The sequence below is a fragment of the Melospiza melodia genome, chromosome 1 (assembly GCF_035770615.1).
Source record: "Melospiza melodia melodia isolate bMelMel2 chromosome 1, bMelMel2.pri, whole genome shotgun sequence".
Classification (NCBI taxonomy): Eukaryota; Metazoa; Chordata; class Aves; order Passeriformes; family Passerellidae; genus Melospiza; species Melospiza melodia.
The window spans coordinates 52688098-52709604 of record NC_086194.1 but is presented as its reverse complement, the minus strand read 5'-3'; the positions used below and the strand labels follow the sequence as shown (position 1 = coordinate 52709604).

Here is a 21507-nt window from a genome sequence, read left to right as displayed (position 1 = left end):
AATTATTCCACATGTTCAGTCTCCTCCTCCTCTTGAGTCAGTGGGTTTCGAGACTTGGTGGCCCGTGAGTCAGTGTTTTCACTCTCCCCCTGCCAAAATCACTTTTCACCCAGTTGGCACTTTAGACTGATGAGTTGCCCCTGTTTATTCCTCCTTTTGGCCCTACCTTGGGTGTTCTGCCAAGCACCCTTGTGGTCTGTTACTTCAGTATTCCATTGTGACTGACTTCAATACATATATAATCCTAAATTCCTTTTTCCCCATTCTTTCTCAACGGCTGCAGCTACTGAGGCATATTAAGTGTACAGGCAGGGTTTACTGATATGTAGTTTATCAGTATGCAAACCAAACATCACAGAGACCGCTGCGCTTAACCGGGGGTCGGGGGGTTAGTCCCCATGGAGGTGCTGGCCCCTGGCTAGCCCCGTGCAGCTTTCTGGGTGTTTCCTGAGAGGAAGCTCCCAGGCTGAGCGCCTGCCCCAGCTGCCTCCGGCTTCAGCCCGCCCCTGCAATCCCTATTGGATTCCCGGCCGAGGGGGTGTTGCCGCGGCAGGGACGGGCGTGCGGGCGCTGATATGCCGCGGCTGCGGAGCGTTGTATAAGAAGGAGCTGCAGGGAGCGGAAGAGAATTAGACGGGACCACGTTTCTCCTGTGTGAGCTGGAGAGGTTAGTGGCTGCTACTTAATCCCTGCTGGCTGTAATTAGGATTTGGAAGCAGGCCTTTCGATTTCTGTTCCTCGCCTCCCCGGGATTGCCCGTCAGCGGCGTTTCCCCCTCGATTGTGGAGGATTGGGGGAGTCCTGCGAGTCACGTTGTCCTGGCTGCTCCAAAGACACCCTCCGCACCAAGGGGGACGGGCCGCCACCTGGGGAGGGGGAAGCAGCGAGAAAGGGAAAAAGGGAAAAGCCCTTGGTTTGGAATAATGTCCAGGTGGCAATGAAGCCTGTAAATGATGTGGAAGTAGCCAAGTAGCATCTTCGAGTGTCCAGGGCACTGCATGGTGAGAGTGTGAGAGGTCATGTAAAACCTTTCCTATAAATTGGACTTCTTTTTAGGAGTGCTGAGCTTCCTTCCAATCCTGTGAAAATCCACGTTTACTGTAGCTATTTGATGCTCCCTTCTGAAACACCGGACCATCAAGTAGGCTGTACCTCTGTTTACCCATGTGTAAAGTGAGAATGAGAATGTTTTCCTTCCGTAAAGGAGCGTGGTGGGGCCATATTTCAGACAGCTTTTGGTGGGAGAAAGGTGATTCTTGTGTTCTCGGATATGGTACAGAATCCGTGCATAACACACGTTGACACTTCATTACTTTATGTTCTAGTCACAGTTATCACTTATCTCTAGGTAAAAAGAACAAAAAAGGTGTATCAAGGGCTCAATCTGTGCACAGTGAAAAGACAAGCTCAGCCTTTATATAACTCCTGTCATCCTGCTGAACTTTTGTGTTGGAGCTTGTTAAAAAACCCCAAACAACTAATGCTAATTTGGGCAACAGTTTAATGAACTGATTTTGTGTGAAGCCATTTTTTTTCCAATTCCTTGCATTGATTTGCCAAATTAATTTTTGTGGAATAAAGATAGTCTTTCAGCTGTTGGATCTATGGTTACAGATATGAACACAGAATGACATTGTGCCAAAAATCAATAGCATAGTGTTTGAACATGTTTCTGACATTTGTGTTGATAAATGAGAAAACGGAGACAAATTTGTTTAAATAATGTAAATCCAACTTGAAGTTTAATCTTTATAATATAAAGACCAATGGGTTAATATTTTCAGAATATATAAGAAAGCCTTAGTTAGTCTTACTAAAAACTGTCACAAACAGTGCATACCACTTAGAAAGTAATTAATAATTAAATTATAACTAAATATTATTAATATTATAATAATTGGTAGTAAAATACTTTACAATTTCTTACTGTTGGATCAGGAAACTTCCCTTATTTGGGAGTGCTGATTTTTTGGGACTCATCTTCCTGGTCAAGAAACTTTTTTACTGATAGAAATCTCTTAGTTTCTTCAAAGAGTGAACTGAGTTACTGTTTGTGAAGAGCAGGAGTTTAATTCAATGAAGTATGGTTTGTGTTATTCTTGATGTACTGGCAGTGCTTATTCTGTAGAGCTAAAAAGGAGACTCAGCCTTTGTAATTTTCAACTTCTTAGTGCCCTCATTATTTTCCCAGTTGTGCTGACTGGATGTTTCAACACCCACTCCTCACTCCTCAAACCCAATGACCCAAAAAGACAGCCGCATTTAGGTCTAAGCAACTTAATTTTAAATGTCAAAGGGAAGACTTGTTTTCTTGTTGGTTTTTCTTTTGTCATGAAGAATATCTGCTGTATCCACAGACTCTGAAAATCAAGCTCAGCAGAAGAACAGGACTGCTTTGCTCTCTGGACTAAAAGTTAACTGGCATCGTCAAAACAAGTGAAGATAAATGGATAAATTAATGGTCCAGTTTTCAAATTAAAATGGGAATAATTTTCCGTCTTACACCATGGTGTCAGGACTTCAGTAAGATGCAGAACTAGAACGCACATTGGCATTTTTGCTTTTCAGCGATGATTCTGAGTCACCTGAGTTTGATCCATTTTGTAGAGGGAATATTGTACTCTGTGTTGTGCGGATTAGTTGTAGGAAGCTTCAGAGGGTGTTTGCCATTACCACTACTGTGGTCCACTGAAGCTGTCTCTGCACTGCCATCCTTGGCTAGGTAAGCAGAGTCAGGCAACAGGAGATAAAACTGAATAAAGTTAGGAGGAAGTGGAGAAGCTAACAGAGTTTGGATGGATGTGGTAGTAGGACAATAATGCCCTGAGGAAGGAGTTCCTGTGTTTTACACAGTGGTACAGCAACATCAATGTATGCAGGATTATGGGTAACTTTCACCTCGAATTTTCAGGCAACCATAGATTTTTCTGAAACTTGCAGGTAGAGCTCAGTGTGTTAAGATAACATACATTGTGCTCATAGTGCACCTTATTAGGTGAGGCATTAAAAAGGTTTCTTCACTGAGTAGGGAAGCAGTGGGGCTTAGGAAAGAAGAACAGTCTGAAGGCCAGGACACTCTTGCAGTTTAATCCTATAGTAAAAAAAAAAAAAAAAAACAAACCCGCCCAAAATCAACAAAACTCCACTCTGGATAATCCGTTCCCTGTTGTAACTTAGCAGAACAAAGGTTGCTGAGGAGCTGTCTCACGACTCTGGAGCTGGCCTTGAACCTTGGCAAATGTTCTCATGCCTGTAAAGCCAAAGTGTGGGACTTAGATCTTAAACCTTATAAAATAAGTGCAACTATAATAAAAAGATAAATTTACATTTGACTTGTTTCCTCTCTACTGTCTAAGCAAAAAGAGCTTTGGCTTCTTGTCTAACTGAACTTAAGTGTTTCTTAGACTAATGTTTGCAACTCGGAGATCTACTGTGCTAATTAGAAAACATTGCAGAAAACCCACCTGACTGGGAAAGATAATGAAATGCATTTGCTAATCCTGTTCCTCCAGATGAGTACAACCCACCACTTTAACAACATGAGTTGAACAATTAGCATAAAATAGATTTCTACTTTTTGAAATTTTTTTTTCCTTATCATGGTTTTATTAACCAGTTAAAAGGAGCCTGTTTGTGGCAGCTAATGCTCCTGTTTTAGTAACTATCCTAAATACTAAATTAAAAGCTGCACAACACTGGCTAATAAAATGAGAGGTTCTCATGGCTCAAGTAATGTTACTGTTTATTAACTTTCCCTCTCAGTGAAATGTGTAGATACAAAGTCATCTTTATCATCTAATCATTACCTCTGTTCTGTGAATAAGAAGAGAGAAAAGCCATCAGAAAGAGCATGGATTATTGAATGATCCCCAAATAACAGAAAGGAAGTAGTAGTACAGGGTGTGAGGGGTAAGCTGAGACCACAGTCATTCTAGTGACAACGTCATGGGTGATTCTTTGCTGTGCTGGCAGCGATGCAGCTTTGTGACCCTTTCTGTTGCTAGGGAAAGCAGCCCTCAGTCGTATTTACTGTCTTTTGCAGGCTCTGACACGGATTAGCAGCAGACTGGTTAGTCTGTTATTTGGTGATGAACACAGAGTAGCTTGCTTGTACTTGTCTTTGGAGTAATTAGCTGATTTTTCTCAGACAGGACAATTATGTGCGGCTGGAGTGGGATCAGCAAGTTGGTAGAGATCTCTCTGTGCTTAGTGTTTGGTTTTGGTGACAGAAGATACGAATGTATGAAGGGTTGAAGTGGGGGGGATTGTAGTTTGTTTATTTGTTTTGGTTTTGTTTTTGCCATTAAATCAAATTCATAACATTTGAATGGAGATGGCAGATTAATTCCTGGTTTTTGTCTTCCTCCAAAGCTTTGATTCTTTAGTGGCAAAAATCTGTGAAGAACTCAGATACTCAGATTGGAACATGGATAAGGAGGAATTCTGTACTGTTGATAATTCACTGTTAAGTGTTGAGGCATGGTACACTTCTGGCATTGGAGGGCATCATGGGCTTAGTCTGCTTTCATTCTTGTTCAGTAAGACAGAGGTAGGCCTGGTTTTTGGTAAGTATAGAATACTTGGATTTGAAGTCCTGGAGTGCAGTATCTGTTAAAAACAGTCCCAAGGCATCTGAGATGTCTCAGGTTTGTCATCCAGAAGTCAGGATAACCAATCCCAGCAGTCATGCTTGCCCTAGGAAATGTGTTTTTCATTTGGAATTTTTTTTTAAGTCTACTTTACATTTACTTACTTGCTTAGAAAAGTGAAATAGCTATCCATATATTTCACCCAATATTTGCAAATTAGGATGTACTGCCTGTTCTTATATGCCTGGCATCTGAAATGAGACCTTAAGGCTGAGGGCTCTTGAATAAATATTTTCAAAATAAATAGGTCATTTGCCTGACTCTACTTGCTGTTCAAAAAGAATGGTCTTCTGTGATGTGTTTCCAACCCAGTCCTTCTTGAGTAGGTCCTGGTGACAGCCTGACCTAGTAATATTCACAATAGAGATATAATGAAGATATAGCAAAAGAACCATAAAAATACCTGTATTGTATGATAAAATAAAGGGGGCTTAAAGTGTCTGGTCCTTTGTTTTAGTGTAGATAAGAGCTTCCTTTCTCCTCTTGCCCTACAAGCAGGGGATGTGGCCATGTGATTCTCTGGCTGCTCCGAGCCCAGTTTTTCTGATAAGGTTTCCTCAGAAAGGATACTGCTTTCAAGGACACAACCTTAATTCCCTGGTATCTTTTGAAGAGGGCTGAATTTTGCACCAGGGAGATGTATGAGGCACCTTTGTTCCATTTTTTTTTTTTTTTTTTTTTTTGTGTTCATGTACTCAGGCAGAGAGAGCACCTTTCAGAAACAACTGCTGGTCTGCTGCATGTTACCCATCCCTGTTGCTTGGGATAGCCAGACCTTCCCACCATCGGATGGCCTGTAATATCAGGAACAAAATTTTCCTCTCTTTAAACACAGGAGGGAAACTCCTCCTATCCTAGGTGCTCTTAAGTTAACAACTCCTAAGGAGGTGTGAAGGTGTGGATAACTCCAGGGTTCAAGTTTCTTTTGGTTAAATGACTACTAAATGAGATGGCAACTCTTCATCTTTTGCCCATGAGATCTCATACAGCCATACTGACAGATGGCCTTTTTCATCAAGAGAATCATTATGAGCAGGAAGAACTGATGAAGTTGCCAAGTCACTCTCCATCATATTTGGAAAGTCATGGCAATCAGGTGAAGGCCCCAGTGACTGGAAGAAGGGAAACATCACGCTCGTATCAGAGGGGTTGGACTAGATGATCTTTAAAGGTTCCTTTCAACCCGTACCATTCTGCTGTTCTAAGAAAAAGAAGTGCAAAGTACATTCCTTTGCTATGTGCTCATGATTATTATTTTTATTATCCGGCTCCTACATGATCTTATTTTTGCTTATATGCCTATCTGGAATAAACTTTCCTATTCCAGACTGCAGAACAAATCCATCAGGAGGAAAAGCTATCCAGCCTTATAGCAAGTGTAGTCAAATGGCTTGTGGTCTCTTGAGTTTGACTCAAGCTGTTATTTGGCCGCACTATTATATTCTTTGTCCAACTCAGTTTGATCCTAAACAAAACCAGTGAGATGGATTATTGCAGACAGTTTTCATCCACATTTTCTGAGCTGCTGAGGTTCTGCTTTTGCCTTTATGTACTCAAGTCTGACCATGGGAAGAAAGAACAGGTATTTAGTATCCAATGTCCAAGATGGGCCTCTAAAAAAGAGTGACAGCTTACAGATGCCCACCTGCACTGTTTGTGTTTATCATATTAATGTAAGGTTCTTTGGTTTTCCATTTCTAATGATAAATAAAGAAACTTTGTGTTTAAAACTGGTTTTGTGGAAGGGCCACAGTCATGTCTGAGATGGCTTAAATAATAAATATTAAACTCACAGTCTTCTTTCCCAGAACCTCAAGATGCTTTCTTGAGTTTAATTAGCAGAAGGTAAGGAGGGAAGAAGGGATTTAGACAGACATTTTAAAAAGGAGCAAGGCTGAATAAAGTAATGAACAGGGTTGCTGTGACATTTTAGAATTGCATTTATGTTACTATTGGCAGCGCAGGATGGTGGTAGTTCATGTCCACTCTCTTCAGAACTCAGTGGCCTCTTTGGGTGTTTAAAGGAATGGTGCAGTTAAGGACATGAACTTGAGGTGGGGACAAAGCTCTTCTCTTACAAGAGTAACTGTTAAATCATTTCACCAGAATATTGCAGAAAAAATGAGATGGGTACAGTCTAGTAAAATCAGGGGAAAAGAGATAAATGTTTGCATTATATTTAAAATGGAAGCATTCATTCCTGGAAATCTTTTACTTCCATGATCCAGTTATTTCTCTGCCTCTTTTAAAAGATATATTTCCCTCTTCCAGTGCCCAGAGTATTGTCTGCTCCTGAACCTTCGCAAGAGCTGTTTCAGCTATTTCAAAATTAGGTGCTTGTGCAGATCCTGCCTGTGATAGGATATTATCCATTTTATAACAATTACAGTTGTTATAAAGTAATAGTCCACATTGATTTGGCAGAGGAAAGAAGAGTGATACTGGGTTCTCTTATCCCAGTTACATGGCCATGCTGATTCTGAGTAAGTTGTGTATTTAAAATACTCCTGAACAGACAGCTTCACTAAACTTTCTGGCTCACATCTTTGAAGGCAGACTGTAAGGAAATAAAGAAGGCAGGGGAGGTATTTAAGTCTATCACCCAATTATAGTTATTTTTACTCAGATTTTTGGAGTGGGTCATTGAAGTTGCCAGCAGCTTCACTGGTCCCGAACTGATGAGGTTTAACAAAGTATGTAGAAGCTGTGATGCCATTAATATCCTGGCACAATCCATCCTGTACCCTTCTTCAGCTAGTGGCACTGTGTGAACTCAATCATCAAGTTAGTTTATAATTTTTTATGAGTTTTGTATTCATTGTGCATTCATGCTCAGGAACTGAAATATATGTTCATCTTCCTTTAGACATGTTTTAAATGTAGGTAGCTTTGGAGTGGCTTTAGCTGTGTAGAGTCTTCTGCTTTGCTTGAAGTCGAACCAATCTGATGACAGTTTTTTGGGGTCCTTTTGGAGACTTTATGGAACAATAAATCTGGTAATGGTGAATCTGTCAAGAGGCAGAATATTGTAAATAGGAACCAATTTGTAGGTCGTTCTTCTTTTGCTTGTTCATTAACGCTGAGCATGTCAGGTTCTACCTTGTCATGCTTGAAGATACAGGTTCTGGCATGCTCTGAGCTCACCGACGGTACAAAGCAAAACTAGTGGTGTTTTAGCCATCTTCTTGGCATATAAAACTACATGTCTTCTTGCAGGAATCACAGAGTAAATTGTGTGGGTAGACCTAGGAATTGGGAGATGTGGGGTTAGCTTTTGCATAGTTATACACAAGTAAAGCATTGTTCTTCCTAAAACACTTTGCATGGATCCTAATGTGCAGTTGCAGTACTGTGGGAAATATGCTTTTAGAGGTTTTGTGTAACCTTAATGTATTTTTTTTTTTTTAGCTTTTTATCAGGTTTTCGGTAAGATACAAATGCCCCCTCTAGTGGCTGATAACCTCGGAAAAAGTGTTTGCTTTCTCAGGACAAATTTAACAGATAAATAGCACTTTGCAACTACTTGACTGTTAAAGCACATCGAATTGTAGACTAACTCTTCAAGATGGAGAGGCTGGCCTTTGTGATTCTTAACTGTTGTGTTGCCCATTGAGATGAAAAATACCGAGCTCTAAAGTTAGGAGGGAGTAACTGCAATCATTAGTCTTCATTCAAAACCTTCTGGTTTTCCCTGCTCTCAAGAAATGTATGACATTGATAGATTTCCAAAAGATAAGGGGAATGGAGAGCAACCATTGCATTTTGCAGACCCTACTGAGTGGTAGACTGATAAAATGACAGAGGTGATAGGGCATAGTTAAGATTACAACATTATGCGAAAGTTTATCTATTTCCTAAGTTTTTTCAATCTAGTTATTAATGCAAAAAATTTTACATCACCCTCTATTTTAGAAGGGTTAACATTAAATTTTTTTCTCTGGGTTAGGGTTTGAGGAAGTCCATTAAAAAAAGTACACTTGTCTGACTAGCTAAATTCTGTGTGTGTAGTGTTTTCTTTGAAGAGAGTATGAGGCAGGCCTTCAGTGATATGAATTGCTATCATGCTAGCAATGCAGGCAGAGGGTTTCATCAGCCATGGTAAGCAGTGTCTTTGTAGTGACTGCAGTGTGTAGTAGGAGTCCTTTTTTCATTTGGGGAACTCTCAAAATAGCTCAGCTGTTAGAGATCTGGGATGCAGTGACCTTTAGTGGACCGGAAGATAGTATTATCTATTGGCTTGAGTCCATAAGGATATTAAAAGAACATTCTTGTAGCTGGATATGTGTTTTGTTCTTGTGCATCCTAATACTACAGTCAACAGCAAGAGATCTTTCTTAATGGGCTTGTAGGAGTATTCTCATTGAGATCAATGGGATTACTTGTGATTAAAGCTAGGCAAGCATATAATTCCTTTTTGGATTTGGTTTTCAGATTAATTTAACAACAAGAGAAGGAAAAGAAACCTATAGTTTTGTTGTTTGTTGTAGGGCATTGTTTTATGTAGACATTTCAGTGCAAACTTCATTTATAGTCATATTTTCTAGATGTCTGATCTGTGTGGGATTTCCTGTCATGAAGAAGAGAGATTGTAATAATACCTACTTCTTACTTTGCACTTATTGTCAGTAGATCTGAGAGTGCTTTACAGAAGAAAGAGGTTCCCACTGTTCTGGAACTGGGGACTGATAGGGAAAGGGGGTGTGATTTGCTTGCCTTGGGTCAACCAGTGAACCTCTGTGAGAAAGTAAGGGTACAGCCTGGAAATACAGCTTTCCTGCTTCTGCCCAGCCCAGCTCTGCATTCTTCAGGCCCTCTGAAGGAGAAGGAGCTTCTAGAAAGGACTGCAGTAATTGGCAGGAAAATGCAGGGGCAGATGTAGTAAGTGAGAAAATATTTCAGAACGTTTTCCTGTATTTGTTCGTCATCCCTTTCAGTTGTGTTATAGCAAAAGGTTGGAAGCCTCTTCTGACATCAGAGTTTATCTGCAAAGCACTTGTCAGTAGATCAGTGAGGTGGAGAAGCCTCTTCTCTGTAGGTGGCACAGCCAAACCAAAATGAGCAGTGTAAGTGAGGGAAGGGAATGGGCTGAGTGGGATTCTTGGGCATGTCTCATGGGCTGTCCTGTCACCCGCACCTCTTGTGATTAGCTGTGAGCAGAAGTGAAGGTATGGATAAGTAGTTCTCCAATTTATTTAAAAAAAATCCCAAAACATGAAAAGCACTCAATTTTAAACAGTGTAAGAGTAAGCACAAAACTTTGTATGAAATAGGTGTTTAAGCAGTCTCAGTAATTAGTGTTCAGACACTTAGCTGTGCAGTACTCTGGGGCTTCATTGCTTTGGGGAAGCTGGGGGACATGGTTCATAGTCCCCAGGGACCTGGCAGAGTTCAGCTTCATGACAGTTTCAGTGCTTTTGCAGATGTTAGTCAAAAATGTGAAGGATGTTTCATGCTCTTTTTCTTTTTTTTTGAGTTAGTATCATTTTTAGCTTCATTCGGGGTTATTTTCTCGGGCACAGATTGGTAGTGTAGCAATACTGTTGTTTGGTCACCTGGAAAATTAGGATCTATGAATCACTGATAGGTCCAAAACGCTCCATTTTCCTGAATGGACTTTACTGCAAAATAATTGCTTGTTGCTTGTTAAAATTCTCTTCCCCTCTCCCTCTCCTCTCCTCATCAAATTCACTTTCAAAAACTGTTATAGAACAGTAAAGCCTGAAAGAAGTTTTGAGGACATTTTGTGGCTTTCTTTGCTTTAGGCATATGCTAATTAGCCACATAAAAGCAGTCTTTTGCTTAAAAAATAGCTGTGATGAGGCTGCAGTTATATGCAATTGTTTATTTACCCACTAGAAATTTCACAATTTCACAATTCAGTCCAGAGCAGTTCCTGGAAACTTATTGTAAGTAACAGTTTAATTTTTTTTTTAAGGAGATATTTTTATAAAATAAAAACTGGAGTCCTTCATGTCTGTCTCTAATTAATTTTTCAGGTGCCCCTAAGCAGGCTCAGTACTTTGCTGGATAGTTTCAAACTTAGCAGTGCAGGTATATTGAAATATAATTTGAGTTTCAAACAAAATGAGTCTGACTGAAGATTGGTCCCAGGGATATGTAGAGAAGCTATTTTTAAAGTGTTTTTTCCCTTCAGACTAGCAACCAAATCTGAATCACAAAGGGTGACTGTAGACAAGGGAACAGGACAAAATGGTCATTCTTAGGCATGCATGTACATCACAGAACTTCTGTTTCAATCCTCCACAGTGTGGAATATGTCACGTATTAAAACCAGATCTTCAGATTTTTTTCAGTACTTCTCATGATTTTATATTACTTGTGTGGGATGATTTTGATTCAAATATGGAGTTGCAGGCTCTGGAAAGCAGCCATGTGATGGGTGTCAGTATCACTGCAGACTCTGAGGTTGGCAGAACTGTATTTAAATAAAAGTTTTCATCCTGCTCAGGTATTAATGCTGGAGACAGCATATCTGTTACAACTGCAGTTCTTTATTATCAGCCATCTGCTGAATAGAGTAAAGGTGCTTGTTTGGCAGCTTAACACAGCATCTGTCCATATATCAATGTAACTATATCAACTTCAACTTTGGCAGTCAGCTGGAAAACCATAATTTAATTGGTGAACCTGCATATAAATGTAAAACAATGCAGGTGTATTATTCAAGGGGCATTTAAAAGCCAGGAAGGAAAGTCTCCTCTGGCTGTTTCCAAAGTACAATGGTGCCAGTTAGGATGAGAGATTGTTTTCTGCTGGCAAGCCTCTGTGAGCATTGGTGCCTTGAAGTTGTAACTCACCCAGCAGAGCTGGTGTGCCTGTCAGAAGGCTGTGCCTGGGTTATGGTAGCCAGAGACGTGGATGGGAGAGATGAAGAGGTGCTGGCAAGGGTAGATATCTAAGTCTATAACAAACAGCTCTCAAGGAAAATCTACGTGGTTGCTCTGTTATTTCCAGGTGCTGCAGTTTCCTCTGAAATGTGGAGACTGTAAATGGTCCTGGCAGGTTTTTGAGAAAATTTCTGATTCTCATTTTATGTTCAATTAATGTTTTGAAGAGAAGTGGTGAAAAGCATTGGGGGTTACCTTTCTGGCTGTCTTTTCTTGCAGAAGACTTTAGTTTTCTCTCTAGGTTGCAGTAAAAGCAGAGCAAAAATAATCCATCATGCTAACTGAATTCAAACAATTTTTTTGCCTTTTTATTTAAGATCTTCAACAGGGAACTTGTGCAGCGTCTCCTTCTAGGAGGTACTTCAGCATATACAGAAGTTAAAGTGTGTAACTGGTTTCCTGCAGAAAAAAAAAAGGTATTTATGCTTTTGAATAGGCTGCTAAATTTGAGTATTTGAGAGCTTTTCCTTGGTAAAAGGAAACACTAATAACACTAACACAATCCACTCTGTTCAGCTTCTGCTCTCAGTGCTCTGCGCAGATGTTTCATGGTAAGGGTAGACAATGAGAGCAAGATGTAGTGGCACAGGTTGTAAGCATGTACCAATGCCCCAAGTACAGCATCCGCTAGGTCTCTAGGTATTTGAAATCAGAAATTTAGAGCTGAGAGAAACCTAAAATATTCATCTTGATGATTTTACAGCGACTGCTGTAGTCAATCTGGTATTTCCCTGTAAACTTCTGTTGAGGAAGGTTCTGCAACCTTCTCTCAGGGCTCTGCTGCAGTAAGAGAGAAAATATTTTGCATGATGTCTAAACAATAAATTCATCCGAAGGGAGCTCTGGAAAACTTCCTCAGTCTGTTACCAAAAATCAGTAAAAATAAACTCCTTCATGCCAGTGTAGCATCATGAAGCCAGCATTCTGTATTTGGCCAGATGCACGATGGAATATCTCCTCCAAAACTCATGCATGCTCAATACAGAAGAGATCCTGTTTATATTCTGTATTTTACATATATATTCATTGATTTTCCCAGAATAAACATACATATGATAGTAATTTCCCAGAAATCATTAACATATTTTCCCTCTCCTTTACATGTGTTCTTTTGTCCTGGGGTCTCCTTGGTGGTCCTTGACAACAGTATTTTGAGATTAAATACTTATTTGTGATGTTTCTGCTACTCTTAAGATGAATGTGTCACTTGAAGCAGTACACTTTAAAACACCAGGCTGAGATTGCTTCAGGAAAGCCTCCTGCATCAGTGTTATGCTATTACCTGTGACATTAACTATAAAATATTTTGATTTCTGATGTGATTCCTTCATATTTGTGGGAACCAGAGTGTGTAAGTTTCAGGGAAAATGCAGGAGGCTTACTGAAATTCTTTGTATATCATGGGAGAAGGTGCTTGTACTCATTCTGTAATGTCTAGACATGCCATGAGAAATTTTCTTGAAGGAGAGAGAATTCCTAAGTTCTGCCTTTTAGCTTGCTTCTGTGCTACTTTGCATGGCCTTAGTCATGTTGCACAAGACAGTGGTAAGCCTCACTTCCCTCAGGCTTATCTCAGTGAGTGTTTACAGTTTTGCGATGTTGGGTCCCACTTGTCATTGCACTGGGGAGGAACACCGGTGCTGGTTGATGGATTTCTTTGGACTTACTCCGTTGTTTGTTTTGCTGCTAAATTTTGCAAGAATGTTTGGGTATTCTTCTTTTTTGTTTTGTTTTGTTTGGGTTTTTTTTGTTAATTGCTAATGCAGGAAATCTGCAGCAGAAGCACAGAAAGTTCAAGAGCAGAGAGGCGATGGTACGATGATATATTGGTATAGAATAAATAATCCTCTTCAGCTATTTGCCTTTCTCAGCTCTTTTTGTGTGCCATGCAGGGCTCATCTCCCTTGATAAAAGGAGCCACTTGTGCTGGCTGTCAGTGGGGAAGAGCTTCTAGCAGTCAGTGGCAGCCACCATCCCCCTTGTCCCAGTTCAGAGGGGGCCAGGGTGGGTGCTGCTGTGATGTGAGAGGCATTCCTTAGAAACAGCATGTGAGCATGAAAGACATCTCCTAAACTTCTCATCAGCTCTCTTTGCTTTCACACAGCCAATTAGGAAAAAGTGGAGAAAATGCTTTTGGATACTGTTGCATCACTTACAATATGACTTTTTTCAGTATGACAAGAACCAAAGTTCCTGAAAAGCCTTGAAAATGCATCTGAAATCTTTTTTATTAAAGCTTTAACTCACTGATTTTAAGAAAAAGGTTTGAAAGGCATGCAGAGCAGTTTGTGGTTTGGGTTTCCTACTTCATCGTTTTTGTGCTTGAAAGATTATTGTGGCTGTTATCTTCTTGTAAAGGTTTGAAAGAAGAAGTAAACTTTTATATATTCATCTGGGCTCTCAGAGGAGAATTCTCTATTCTGCTCTTATCTGGTTTGTAACAGTTCTGAAAAACACCTAATTTACTTTTCTCCCTGAGCAGCTGCAGATTTTGGTGTGTGAGCAAAATAAGGGTAATAAAAAGCCACAGCAGGGATGCAAACACAGCAATTTTTCTGTTAGCTACGTGTGTAAGCAGAGGTTCCAGAGCATACATTTAATGGCTGTTTCTTTTGGTGTATTAGCCACTGAACCCTTGACCTGGACCAAATGGCTGGTTGCTATGGCAGCAGGCTCCACAGTAACAGGTTTTGTTCTTAGGTTGAAATCATCTTGCTTCTCTTAAATGTTCATTTTGAGGAGATCAGAAGAAACTAGGAAATTTTTTTTTTCAAAGGAGAGGCAATAATATTAATGTTCAGCTACCTGAGCATCTGCAGAGAGGCATTCTTTGTTCCCTGAAGAAGGTAGTCTTTCCCCTCTTTGTTGAAGCAGAGGTCAGCAGCTCACCAGCAAAAAAAAAAAAAAAAAGAAAAAAAAAAGTAGTTTTTGGAAGCAACATGACTGTAGGAGGTTCGGTTTGTTTGCTCTACAACTCCAACTCCCAATCCTGCTGAAGGCAATGGGAAAATATTAACAGCTTAACACTCCACTAACCTTGAGAATTTCTGAACTTAAAGTAAGCTCCTGATCAGCTCTTTTCAAACTGGACTTGTGAGAGACTGGAAAGATTGATGTCTTGAGATGTTATGGGCTGCATGTGTGTGGAGGAAGGGGCAGTGCCCTGCCCTGTTCACCCCCACCCTTGAGCCTGTATCCCAGCCTGGCAGTGGCTGCCAATCCCTGGCACAGCACAGGCAATGCTTCACGCCACCTCTGGAGCCCCCAGCTCGGCTCCTGAGTGGCCACATGACCAGAAGTCCCACCTGGGGGAAGGGCCCAGGAAGGCCAAGGGGTATTTAAGGCCCACCACAAGGCAGTCGGATATCTTGGCTGTACTGCCTCTTGGAATGTGTGTCTGTGCACTGCTGGAACCCAGGAGCTGGTAGCTATGTTTGGTTTTTTCTATATCTTTTCTGGTTTTCTTTCTTTCTTGCTCTCCTAATTCCCTCTTCTTGGACTTTTGAGTAACTTAAAATTGAACTGTCTTTGAGTTTGAAAGTTGAATGAGCCAAGTTAATGCTTTAAAAAGTATTATCTGTTGATTGAGTGTTACACTAAACTTGCCAAATTTGTCTGATCTTCTTAAGTTGCCAGTAAAATGTTTTTTGTTGTTTTGACGTCTTGAGAGTATCTTGGTATTTCTCCTGTGCATCTAACTCAGAGTACATGAACGACCATAAGCCCTTTTAAAGTCTCAATGATCATGGTTGTTTGGAGCCTTAAAATACTAAAAGAACTTCTTGCTGTGATAGAGGCCAAACACTGTGGCAGGGGCATGGGAGGTTAAAGGGTTGCCAGCCATGGGGGAAGTCAGAACTCAGCATGGAGAGCCATACTGAGTGGGGTTTGGACTGGGTGATCTTCTGGGGCTCCTTCCAGCTGAGGTCATTCTGCAAGCCTGTCTCTTTTTTCTCTTTGGCCACAGAGAAAAGCAATTGTGATGGAGAGCCCATACCAGGACTTTGCCTGTGGGTGGTACTGAAAATGAGTTTTGTGTTTACATTGTCCTCCTTTACCACACCCCCCCCTCCCCCTGCACCTCAGCCCTACACACTTCTCTTCCCTGGTGAATAGTGTCATCATGCTGTACCTCAAACACTTGGTAATAAAATGTCACTGTAATTCCCCTAGAGAACTCTTTGATACATCACTAATTTATTTTCTTACACTAAACATGCTGCTCTGTGTTTTACCTTGGTATCTTTTTGGCATATGTAAAATGACTGGCATTCAGCACTGTAGGCAGGAGCTTAAAGGAAAACAAAAGACAGACATGGCATGTGATTGGAGGGGGGTTCTTTTTTCCTTTGTGCCAGCAGCTGTCAACCTCTTGCACTGCCAAAACAGTCCTTTCTGGCTTGGTTGCTGCATTGTGATCTTGTCAGACAAGAGGCACAAGGAGGAATTAAGTGGGGTTGTCCATTTGCCCATCTCAATCTCTGAAAGATGTGAAGGGCTGTAGCCAAGTAGTGTAAGCAATCTGAAGAGTTCACTCAAGTGAAGGGATTGGCAGTGGCAGGAAGAAGACTGAAACAAGAAACAGAGATTGAAGTGATGCTTTCATGAGATGGAAGGAACAAAAAATGAAGAGGGTCTGATCTGACTCATTTTAGATCATTTTCCTGTAAATCTTCGATTAATTTACAAAGTGTTTGTAGTCCTCAGGGTGCTGGAACAGTGCAGGTTTGAAAGGTTTCATCAGTTGTCAAGTGCTTCTGCAGATCAACAGCAAATCATAAGACCCACAGAAGAATTCATTGCCAGAGGCCCAGAGCCCAGCCAGTGAGTGCAGTACCTGTCTCACCCTCCATACCATGCGCTTGTGTCAACAATTGCATTTGGGAGATGTAAATCTTAAAGAGATGCCTGCTTGTCATTAAAGAGATGGCAGAGCTTTCTTTGGGCATGGAAATGTCAAGCAAGCATCTCGATCAGATTTGGTGGCTGGTTACAGCTTGGCATTGTAGGCTGTGCTGGTGGTTACGTGGGGAACGCAAAGATGCTCCCTGCTTCCTGTCCCAAAGTATTCCAGCCATGCTGCTGAGAATCACTGGGACTGTGTGTGTGGCACCGTGCTGCAGACATTCAGGAAGTCAGCAGGGTTTATATAAAGCTCTGCTGGGTTTGCAGAACCTTTTGGCTCCTTTCCAGCTTGGAAGTGGTGCTATAAATAGAAGAATGTCTCACTTTTGAAGTCTGCCTTCTATTCACGGAAAGGAAGAACTTTGCTAGAGCTGTGATTTAATAGCTGTGAAATACAAATCTCAAGACCAGTCCTATGACAGGCTGAACTGCTGGATCCCATTTCAATGGGATGTGAGTGAGCTCAGTAGCCTATAGCATCACATCTGTTAGTTGGTTGTTGACACCTGAATAAGGTTCGCTGCTATGACAGCAGAGTTCAAGAGTATCCGTTCTCACACCTTCCTTCCCAGTTGCACTTGTCCCTGTTACAAGAAAAAAAAAAAAGTTGCCTTTTTTTTCCTTTTGGGCAGATTAGCAAAATGTTTGGGACAGTGGTGGTTGGAGTTGGAATTGCTGGCTTAGCACGAATTCGGGACTTGATGAATCCGATGCCTTCCAGCCCTTCTGAGCACCTGAAACTCATTGGATTTGTATCCAGGTTAGAAATTTCATCTTACCATGTCTAATATCTATATTGCAATGTTTTTTCTTCTTTTTCAAGCCAAGAAGGGAAAATTTGTGCAAATATGCCTGTCATTCTGAGTGGCAGCTCAGAAGTGAGCGCAGAAAGATTTGCAGGAGGGAACAAATAGGTTACCCTAGTGAGAGATCTTTCAGAAATTACTAAAATAAAAACTGAGAGACGTTTTTGCTGTAGAATCTGTGTGATAACAAGAAATTGTCTGACTGGAATTTCCTGTAGATTTAAGGTTGTGCAGACAATAAGTGCACTAATGATCTCATGTCTGCATGGCACTTCTAGAAATGTTAAAAAAGTAATTTTTGCAGAGTTTTAAAAAGTTCTTTTGCAAAAACGTGTTTTAATGCCCCCAATACTCCAATTTCATAAAAAAATCTAGTATTTTTTTTAAACCAGGTATTGAACCTGTAATTATTTGAAGAAAATGCCATTATTTGCTACATGCAGTAAGGTTGCTTTTTATCCCTCTTATGCTTCTTAAGAGCAAGAGTTTTTCTCACTAGTTTGGAATGGTGGAAATTTAGTGTGGACCTTCCTCTGAGCGTTCCTGCTGGACTGTCTGATCCACTACAGTGGAGCATAAAAGTTTGAAACAGTTAGGCATTACCTTTAATGGATCTCACCTTGTGAATGTATTTTTCCAGCTATATCTAAATTGTGCAGCATTGTTTGAGACAGAAAGGACTGATCAGGTCACCCACTTTATTTTCCTGCCAAATACATTTTTGGTTCTCTGATGCCTCTGTCAGTGCTACAGGTAACCTTGAAGAGCACTGAAGATAGGGTTTCTACCACTGGTTTTTTGTGGGAAACAATGCTGTTAAAATGCACGATTCACAGAAATCTTCCTTGCATCCCCATCACACACAATCACCACCTGTCTTTGCTTTCAAGTCCTGCTTGTAGCCTGCCTTCCTGCCCTCTGTCACCTGTCCTAACACTGTTCCAGCCAGTAGTAATGCAAAGGGCTTTTGGAAGGATTGTGTTTTTCATTTTCAGCTGGAGCTGTGCTCAGCTTACTGCCCAAGAGAGCTTTCCCCTTAGCACTGGCATGCTGTGTGTGTTGCAAGGTAAGCCATCACAGCCAAGCATCTGCTTTGTCCCTCTCCTGCTTGTCTGTGCTTGCAGTTTGTGTGCATCCCTGCCATCTCCATTGCTTTTGTCCACTTTGTCCAGGATGGTGGGGAGTTCTCCCTTAGGAGCACTGTCCTCTTTCAAGTCACTCTTTTACATCTCTTTGGTAACAATGGTTATTCAAAACCATCACACCAGAACCAAAAAGGACGTGACAGTTCAATAGCAGGCCAGTTTCTGGACTGATACCACCACCTGCACAGTGGTCCATTTTTTTTGGTTCTCTTCTCTTCACTTTTGTCTGTAAGTGCTCATGCCCATCCTGGATAAAAATTGGTTGTTATACCCTGATTGAACTCAGTGAGACAGTGGTCCATGGGAACAATTTTTAAGTACTGCTATGCAACATGTGCTTGGGAAGAATGGACTGTGACAGTTATGCTCTGGTTGTATTTATGCTAAATGTACAGGAGAAGTTTTGGCAATATTAATGAGGCTAAGCAGATTAGCCTGGAAGATGCTCTGAAAAACAAAGACATCCATGCAGCCTTCATCAGCACAGAGAATAAAAGCCATGAAGAAACCATCAGGTATTTTGGGGGTTTTCCCCCTGCTCTTTTTCCCCTTTCCCCTCTATTTTAGAAGCACACAGGAGCTGTGTAAAGCTGTTGCAGGAGAAGATATGAACACTGAGGAAAGACTGCCAGACTAGAAGCCTGAAGTGAATGATAGTGAGTTCCCTAGAGCACCAGTAAGCCCTGGAAGAGAGTAGGATTTAAGATGCATTAATTTCCCAAGTAATTCCATTTCTGCACCTCTAGGCCTGTGTTTGATGGACAGGCAGCTTAAAACAGGATTTAAAGCCTTTCCTTACAGATTATATTGTGGAAGAGTAGTCCAGTGCCCCACTCCAACTGCTTACATGTCGGTAAGTCAGAAATTGCAGTGCTAAATGCTGTAGCATTTTAGCAACTTGATGTAGGTGAGTGAGGGAATTCTGTGCCAAAAGAAGAATTAAAACCCCACTCCCCTGCTGTTTAAGTGCATGATATATCCACCACACCATCATTCCTAGGAAAGTTGCCATTTATTTCTGTTACTCCATGTTGTGCACGTCTCCATGTGAAGCTGGCTGTGGGAATGAGAAGCAGCTTGCATGGTGAGAGAGGATTAGGATAATATTCTTTTTAATGGCTGATCTTTTATCCCTTTCAGAATGTTCTTAGAAGCTGGGAAACATGTCCTTGTTGAGTACCCCATGGCTTTGTCTGCTAAGGCAGCCCATGAGCTCTGGGAGATGGCTGAGCAGAAAGGTAACACGTTTGTTCTCAAGCATGTAAGCAGTTTTACCTGTTGGGTAGCACCAAAGCCACTGAACTCAAAGGCAAGTCTCCAGCCTACTTTTAGTCATCACATGTAAGGTAGTATGACTGTCTCAGAGATGTGCCAGTCTAGGATGTAAGACTTGTGTCAACAGAGGAACAAACAGACAAACTTCAATGCTAGGAGTAGGGTATGTTTGCCCTCACAAAAACTCTAGCCTCTATTTGTGACATTTAGAATAGAGTTAAAGAGGAAAACTTCTGTCACTGTGATAGTAAAGCACTTCATGAGTGCAGCTATTGAACTTGTGCAATTCCCTGTCCTCTCTCTCCCTGGAAATGAAACTGCAGACAGCTCTCCCAGCTTCCAGCATTTGTGATGTGCTGGCTCACACAGCTGCTCATGCTGCTGTAGGCTAGCAAGGCATTCCTGTCTGAAAGACAGCTTGTCTATAAGGAAAATCTCTTTATTTCCAGAAAGTGTGTGGTCCCATCCCAATGGTGCAAAGGGTCAGAAGCTGGCCGTTCAGCTGGGGCCAGTGGGGATAAATGGGGCTGCAAGGGGAAGAGCAGTGCTGGGCAGAAGTGGAGTGCAAATCATTTGGACAAACTGCACTTTTTATACCACTGCTTTTTAAAGATCTCCTTTGTGACTTTTGTCCTGAAACAGTGGAGGTGTAGGATTTCTGCTTTGCTGTTTCCCTGTACCAACACCAGTTACTGCCTTGTTGCTCACCAAATGGTTTCCCATTGAGCAGAATTTATGGCTTTTTATTTTTTTTTTGAAGCAGCAGCAGTTACTGCCAGCAATCTACAATGATTCTCCTGGAAATCTTCCAGAAAAACACATACTGAATGAAGGACACATTTAACTTGTAGTGGATAACCTCTATTTCAAAGTAGCCCAATTCATTGCAGTTGGAGGGAGGTATTCCTTAACATATTGTTCCAATCTGGGTCTGAGCATTATGCTATTTTTCCCCTTTCTTTTTCTTTCCTACTGGCCTGGGAGGAAAAATGTAGAACAAGGAAATGTGAGGGGAAAGAGGCCAAGAATTAATCCATCCTTTACTCTGAAGGCTCAAGTTTCAGCCTTAGCTGGGTGCTGGCTTTCATTACAGAGTTTCTGTTAAACATAGTGGCTGCTGTTCCTGCAGTCTCTGTATTGGTTGTCTCCTGAAAATCCTTAACCCAAATTGATGCTTCAGCTCAGGGCCCATGTTTCCATGTTTGATTTTCTTCCTGACATCACTTTGTGAGCCATGCATGATTATTTCTGTGTAAGTTCCTGCTGGTGGCTAGTGAAGCCTTTACTGTTCAGACATGACTTTGATTCACACAGAAAACTTTTATTTAATCTGTCCTGATTTTTTTTTTTTTTGTGGTTTTTGTCTTGTTTTGTTATTTCAATGGCAGGTAAAGTACTCCATGTGGAGCATATTGAACTTCTTACTGAAGAATACAAGCAGCTGAAAAAAGAGGTGGCTGGGAAAGACCTGGTGAAGGGAACATTGCATTTCACAGGTCAGTAGCTCTGAACAAATCAAAAGTCCATCTGGATTTGCTCCCCAGGGATACCAGTGCTGCCAGACTTCATTCAGTCCTTTCACACAGGACTGTTTATAAACTGAGTAGAGACACAGGTGCTGGTTTTGGATAATTCCCTTGTTGAATCCACATACACACTTCTGTCCTCAACATGTCCTGAAGGGTTTGTTGTATATGTACTTTGTGCAGCCTTCTCTGCCACAGCTTGTCATCTGACCCATTTCGACATTAAATGTGTTTATTGACTTTCCTACTCAGTCCATCCACTGACCTTTCTACACCCTGATCTTTAAGCCTGC

At 41.2% G+C, this 21507-nt stretch overlaps 1 protein-coding gene across 3 annotated transcripts in view; it reads left to right on the top strand.

The window, feature by feature from the left end:
* Positions 1 to 529: 529 nt before the first annotated feature.
* The window catches only part of BLVRA (biliverdin reductase A), a 29243-nt gene continuing 8265 nt past the window's right edge, over positions 530 to 21507 (top strand). Inside the window, exons 1-5 of one of the 3 annotated variants that reach the window (XM_063158061.1) lie at positions 530 to 667; positions 17095 to 17222; positions 18809 to 18928; positions 19554 to 19651; positions 21077 to 21184. In XM_063158061.1, the coding sequence (XP_063014131.1) occupies positions 17104 to 17222; positions 18809 to 18928; positions 19554 to 19651; positions 21077 to 21184 (445 nt within the window). In that variant the 5' untranslated portion in view covers positions 530 to 667; positions 17095 to 17103. Of the gene's footprint in view, positions 668 to 11887; positions 11972 to 14847; positions 14982 to 17093; positions 17223 to 18808; positions 18929 to 19553; positions 19652 to 21076; positions 21185 to 21507 lie in introns of those variants that run through there. The other 2 variants (XM_063158069.1, XM_063158056.1) reach the window with 2 other exon arrangements.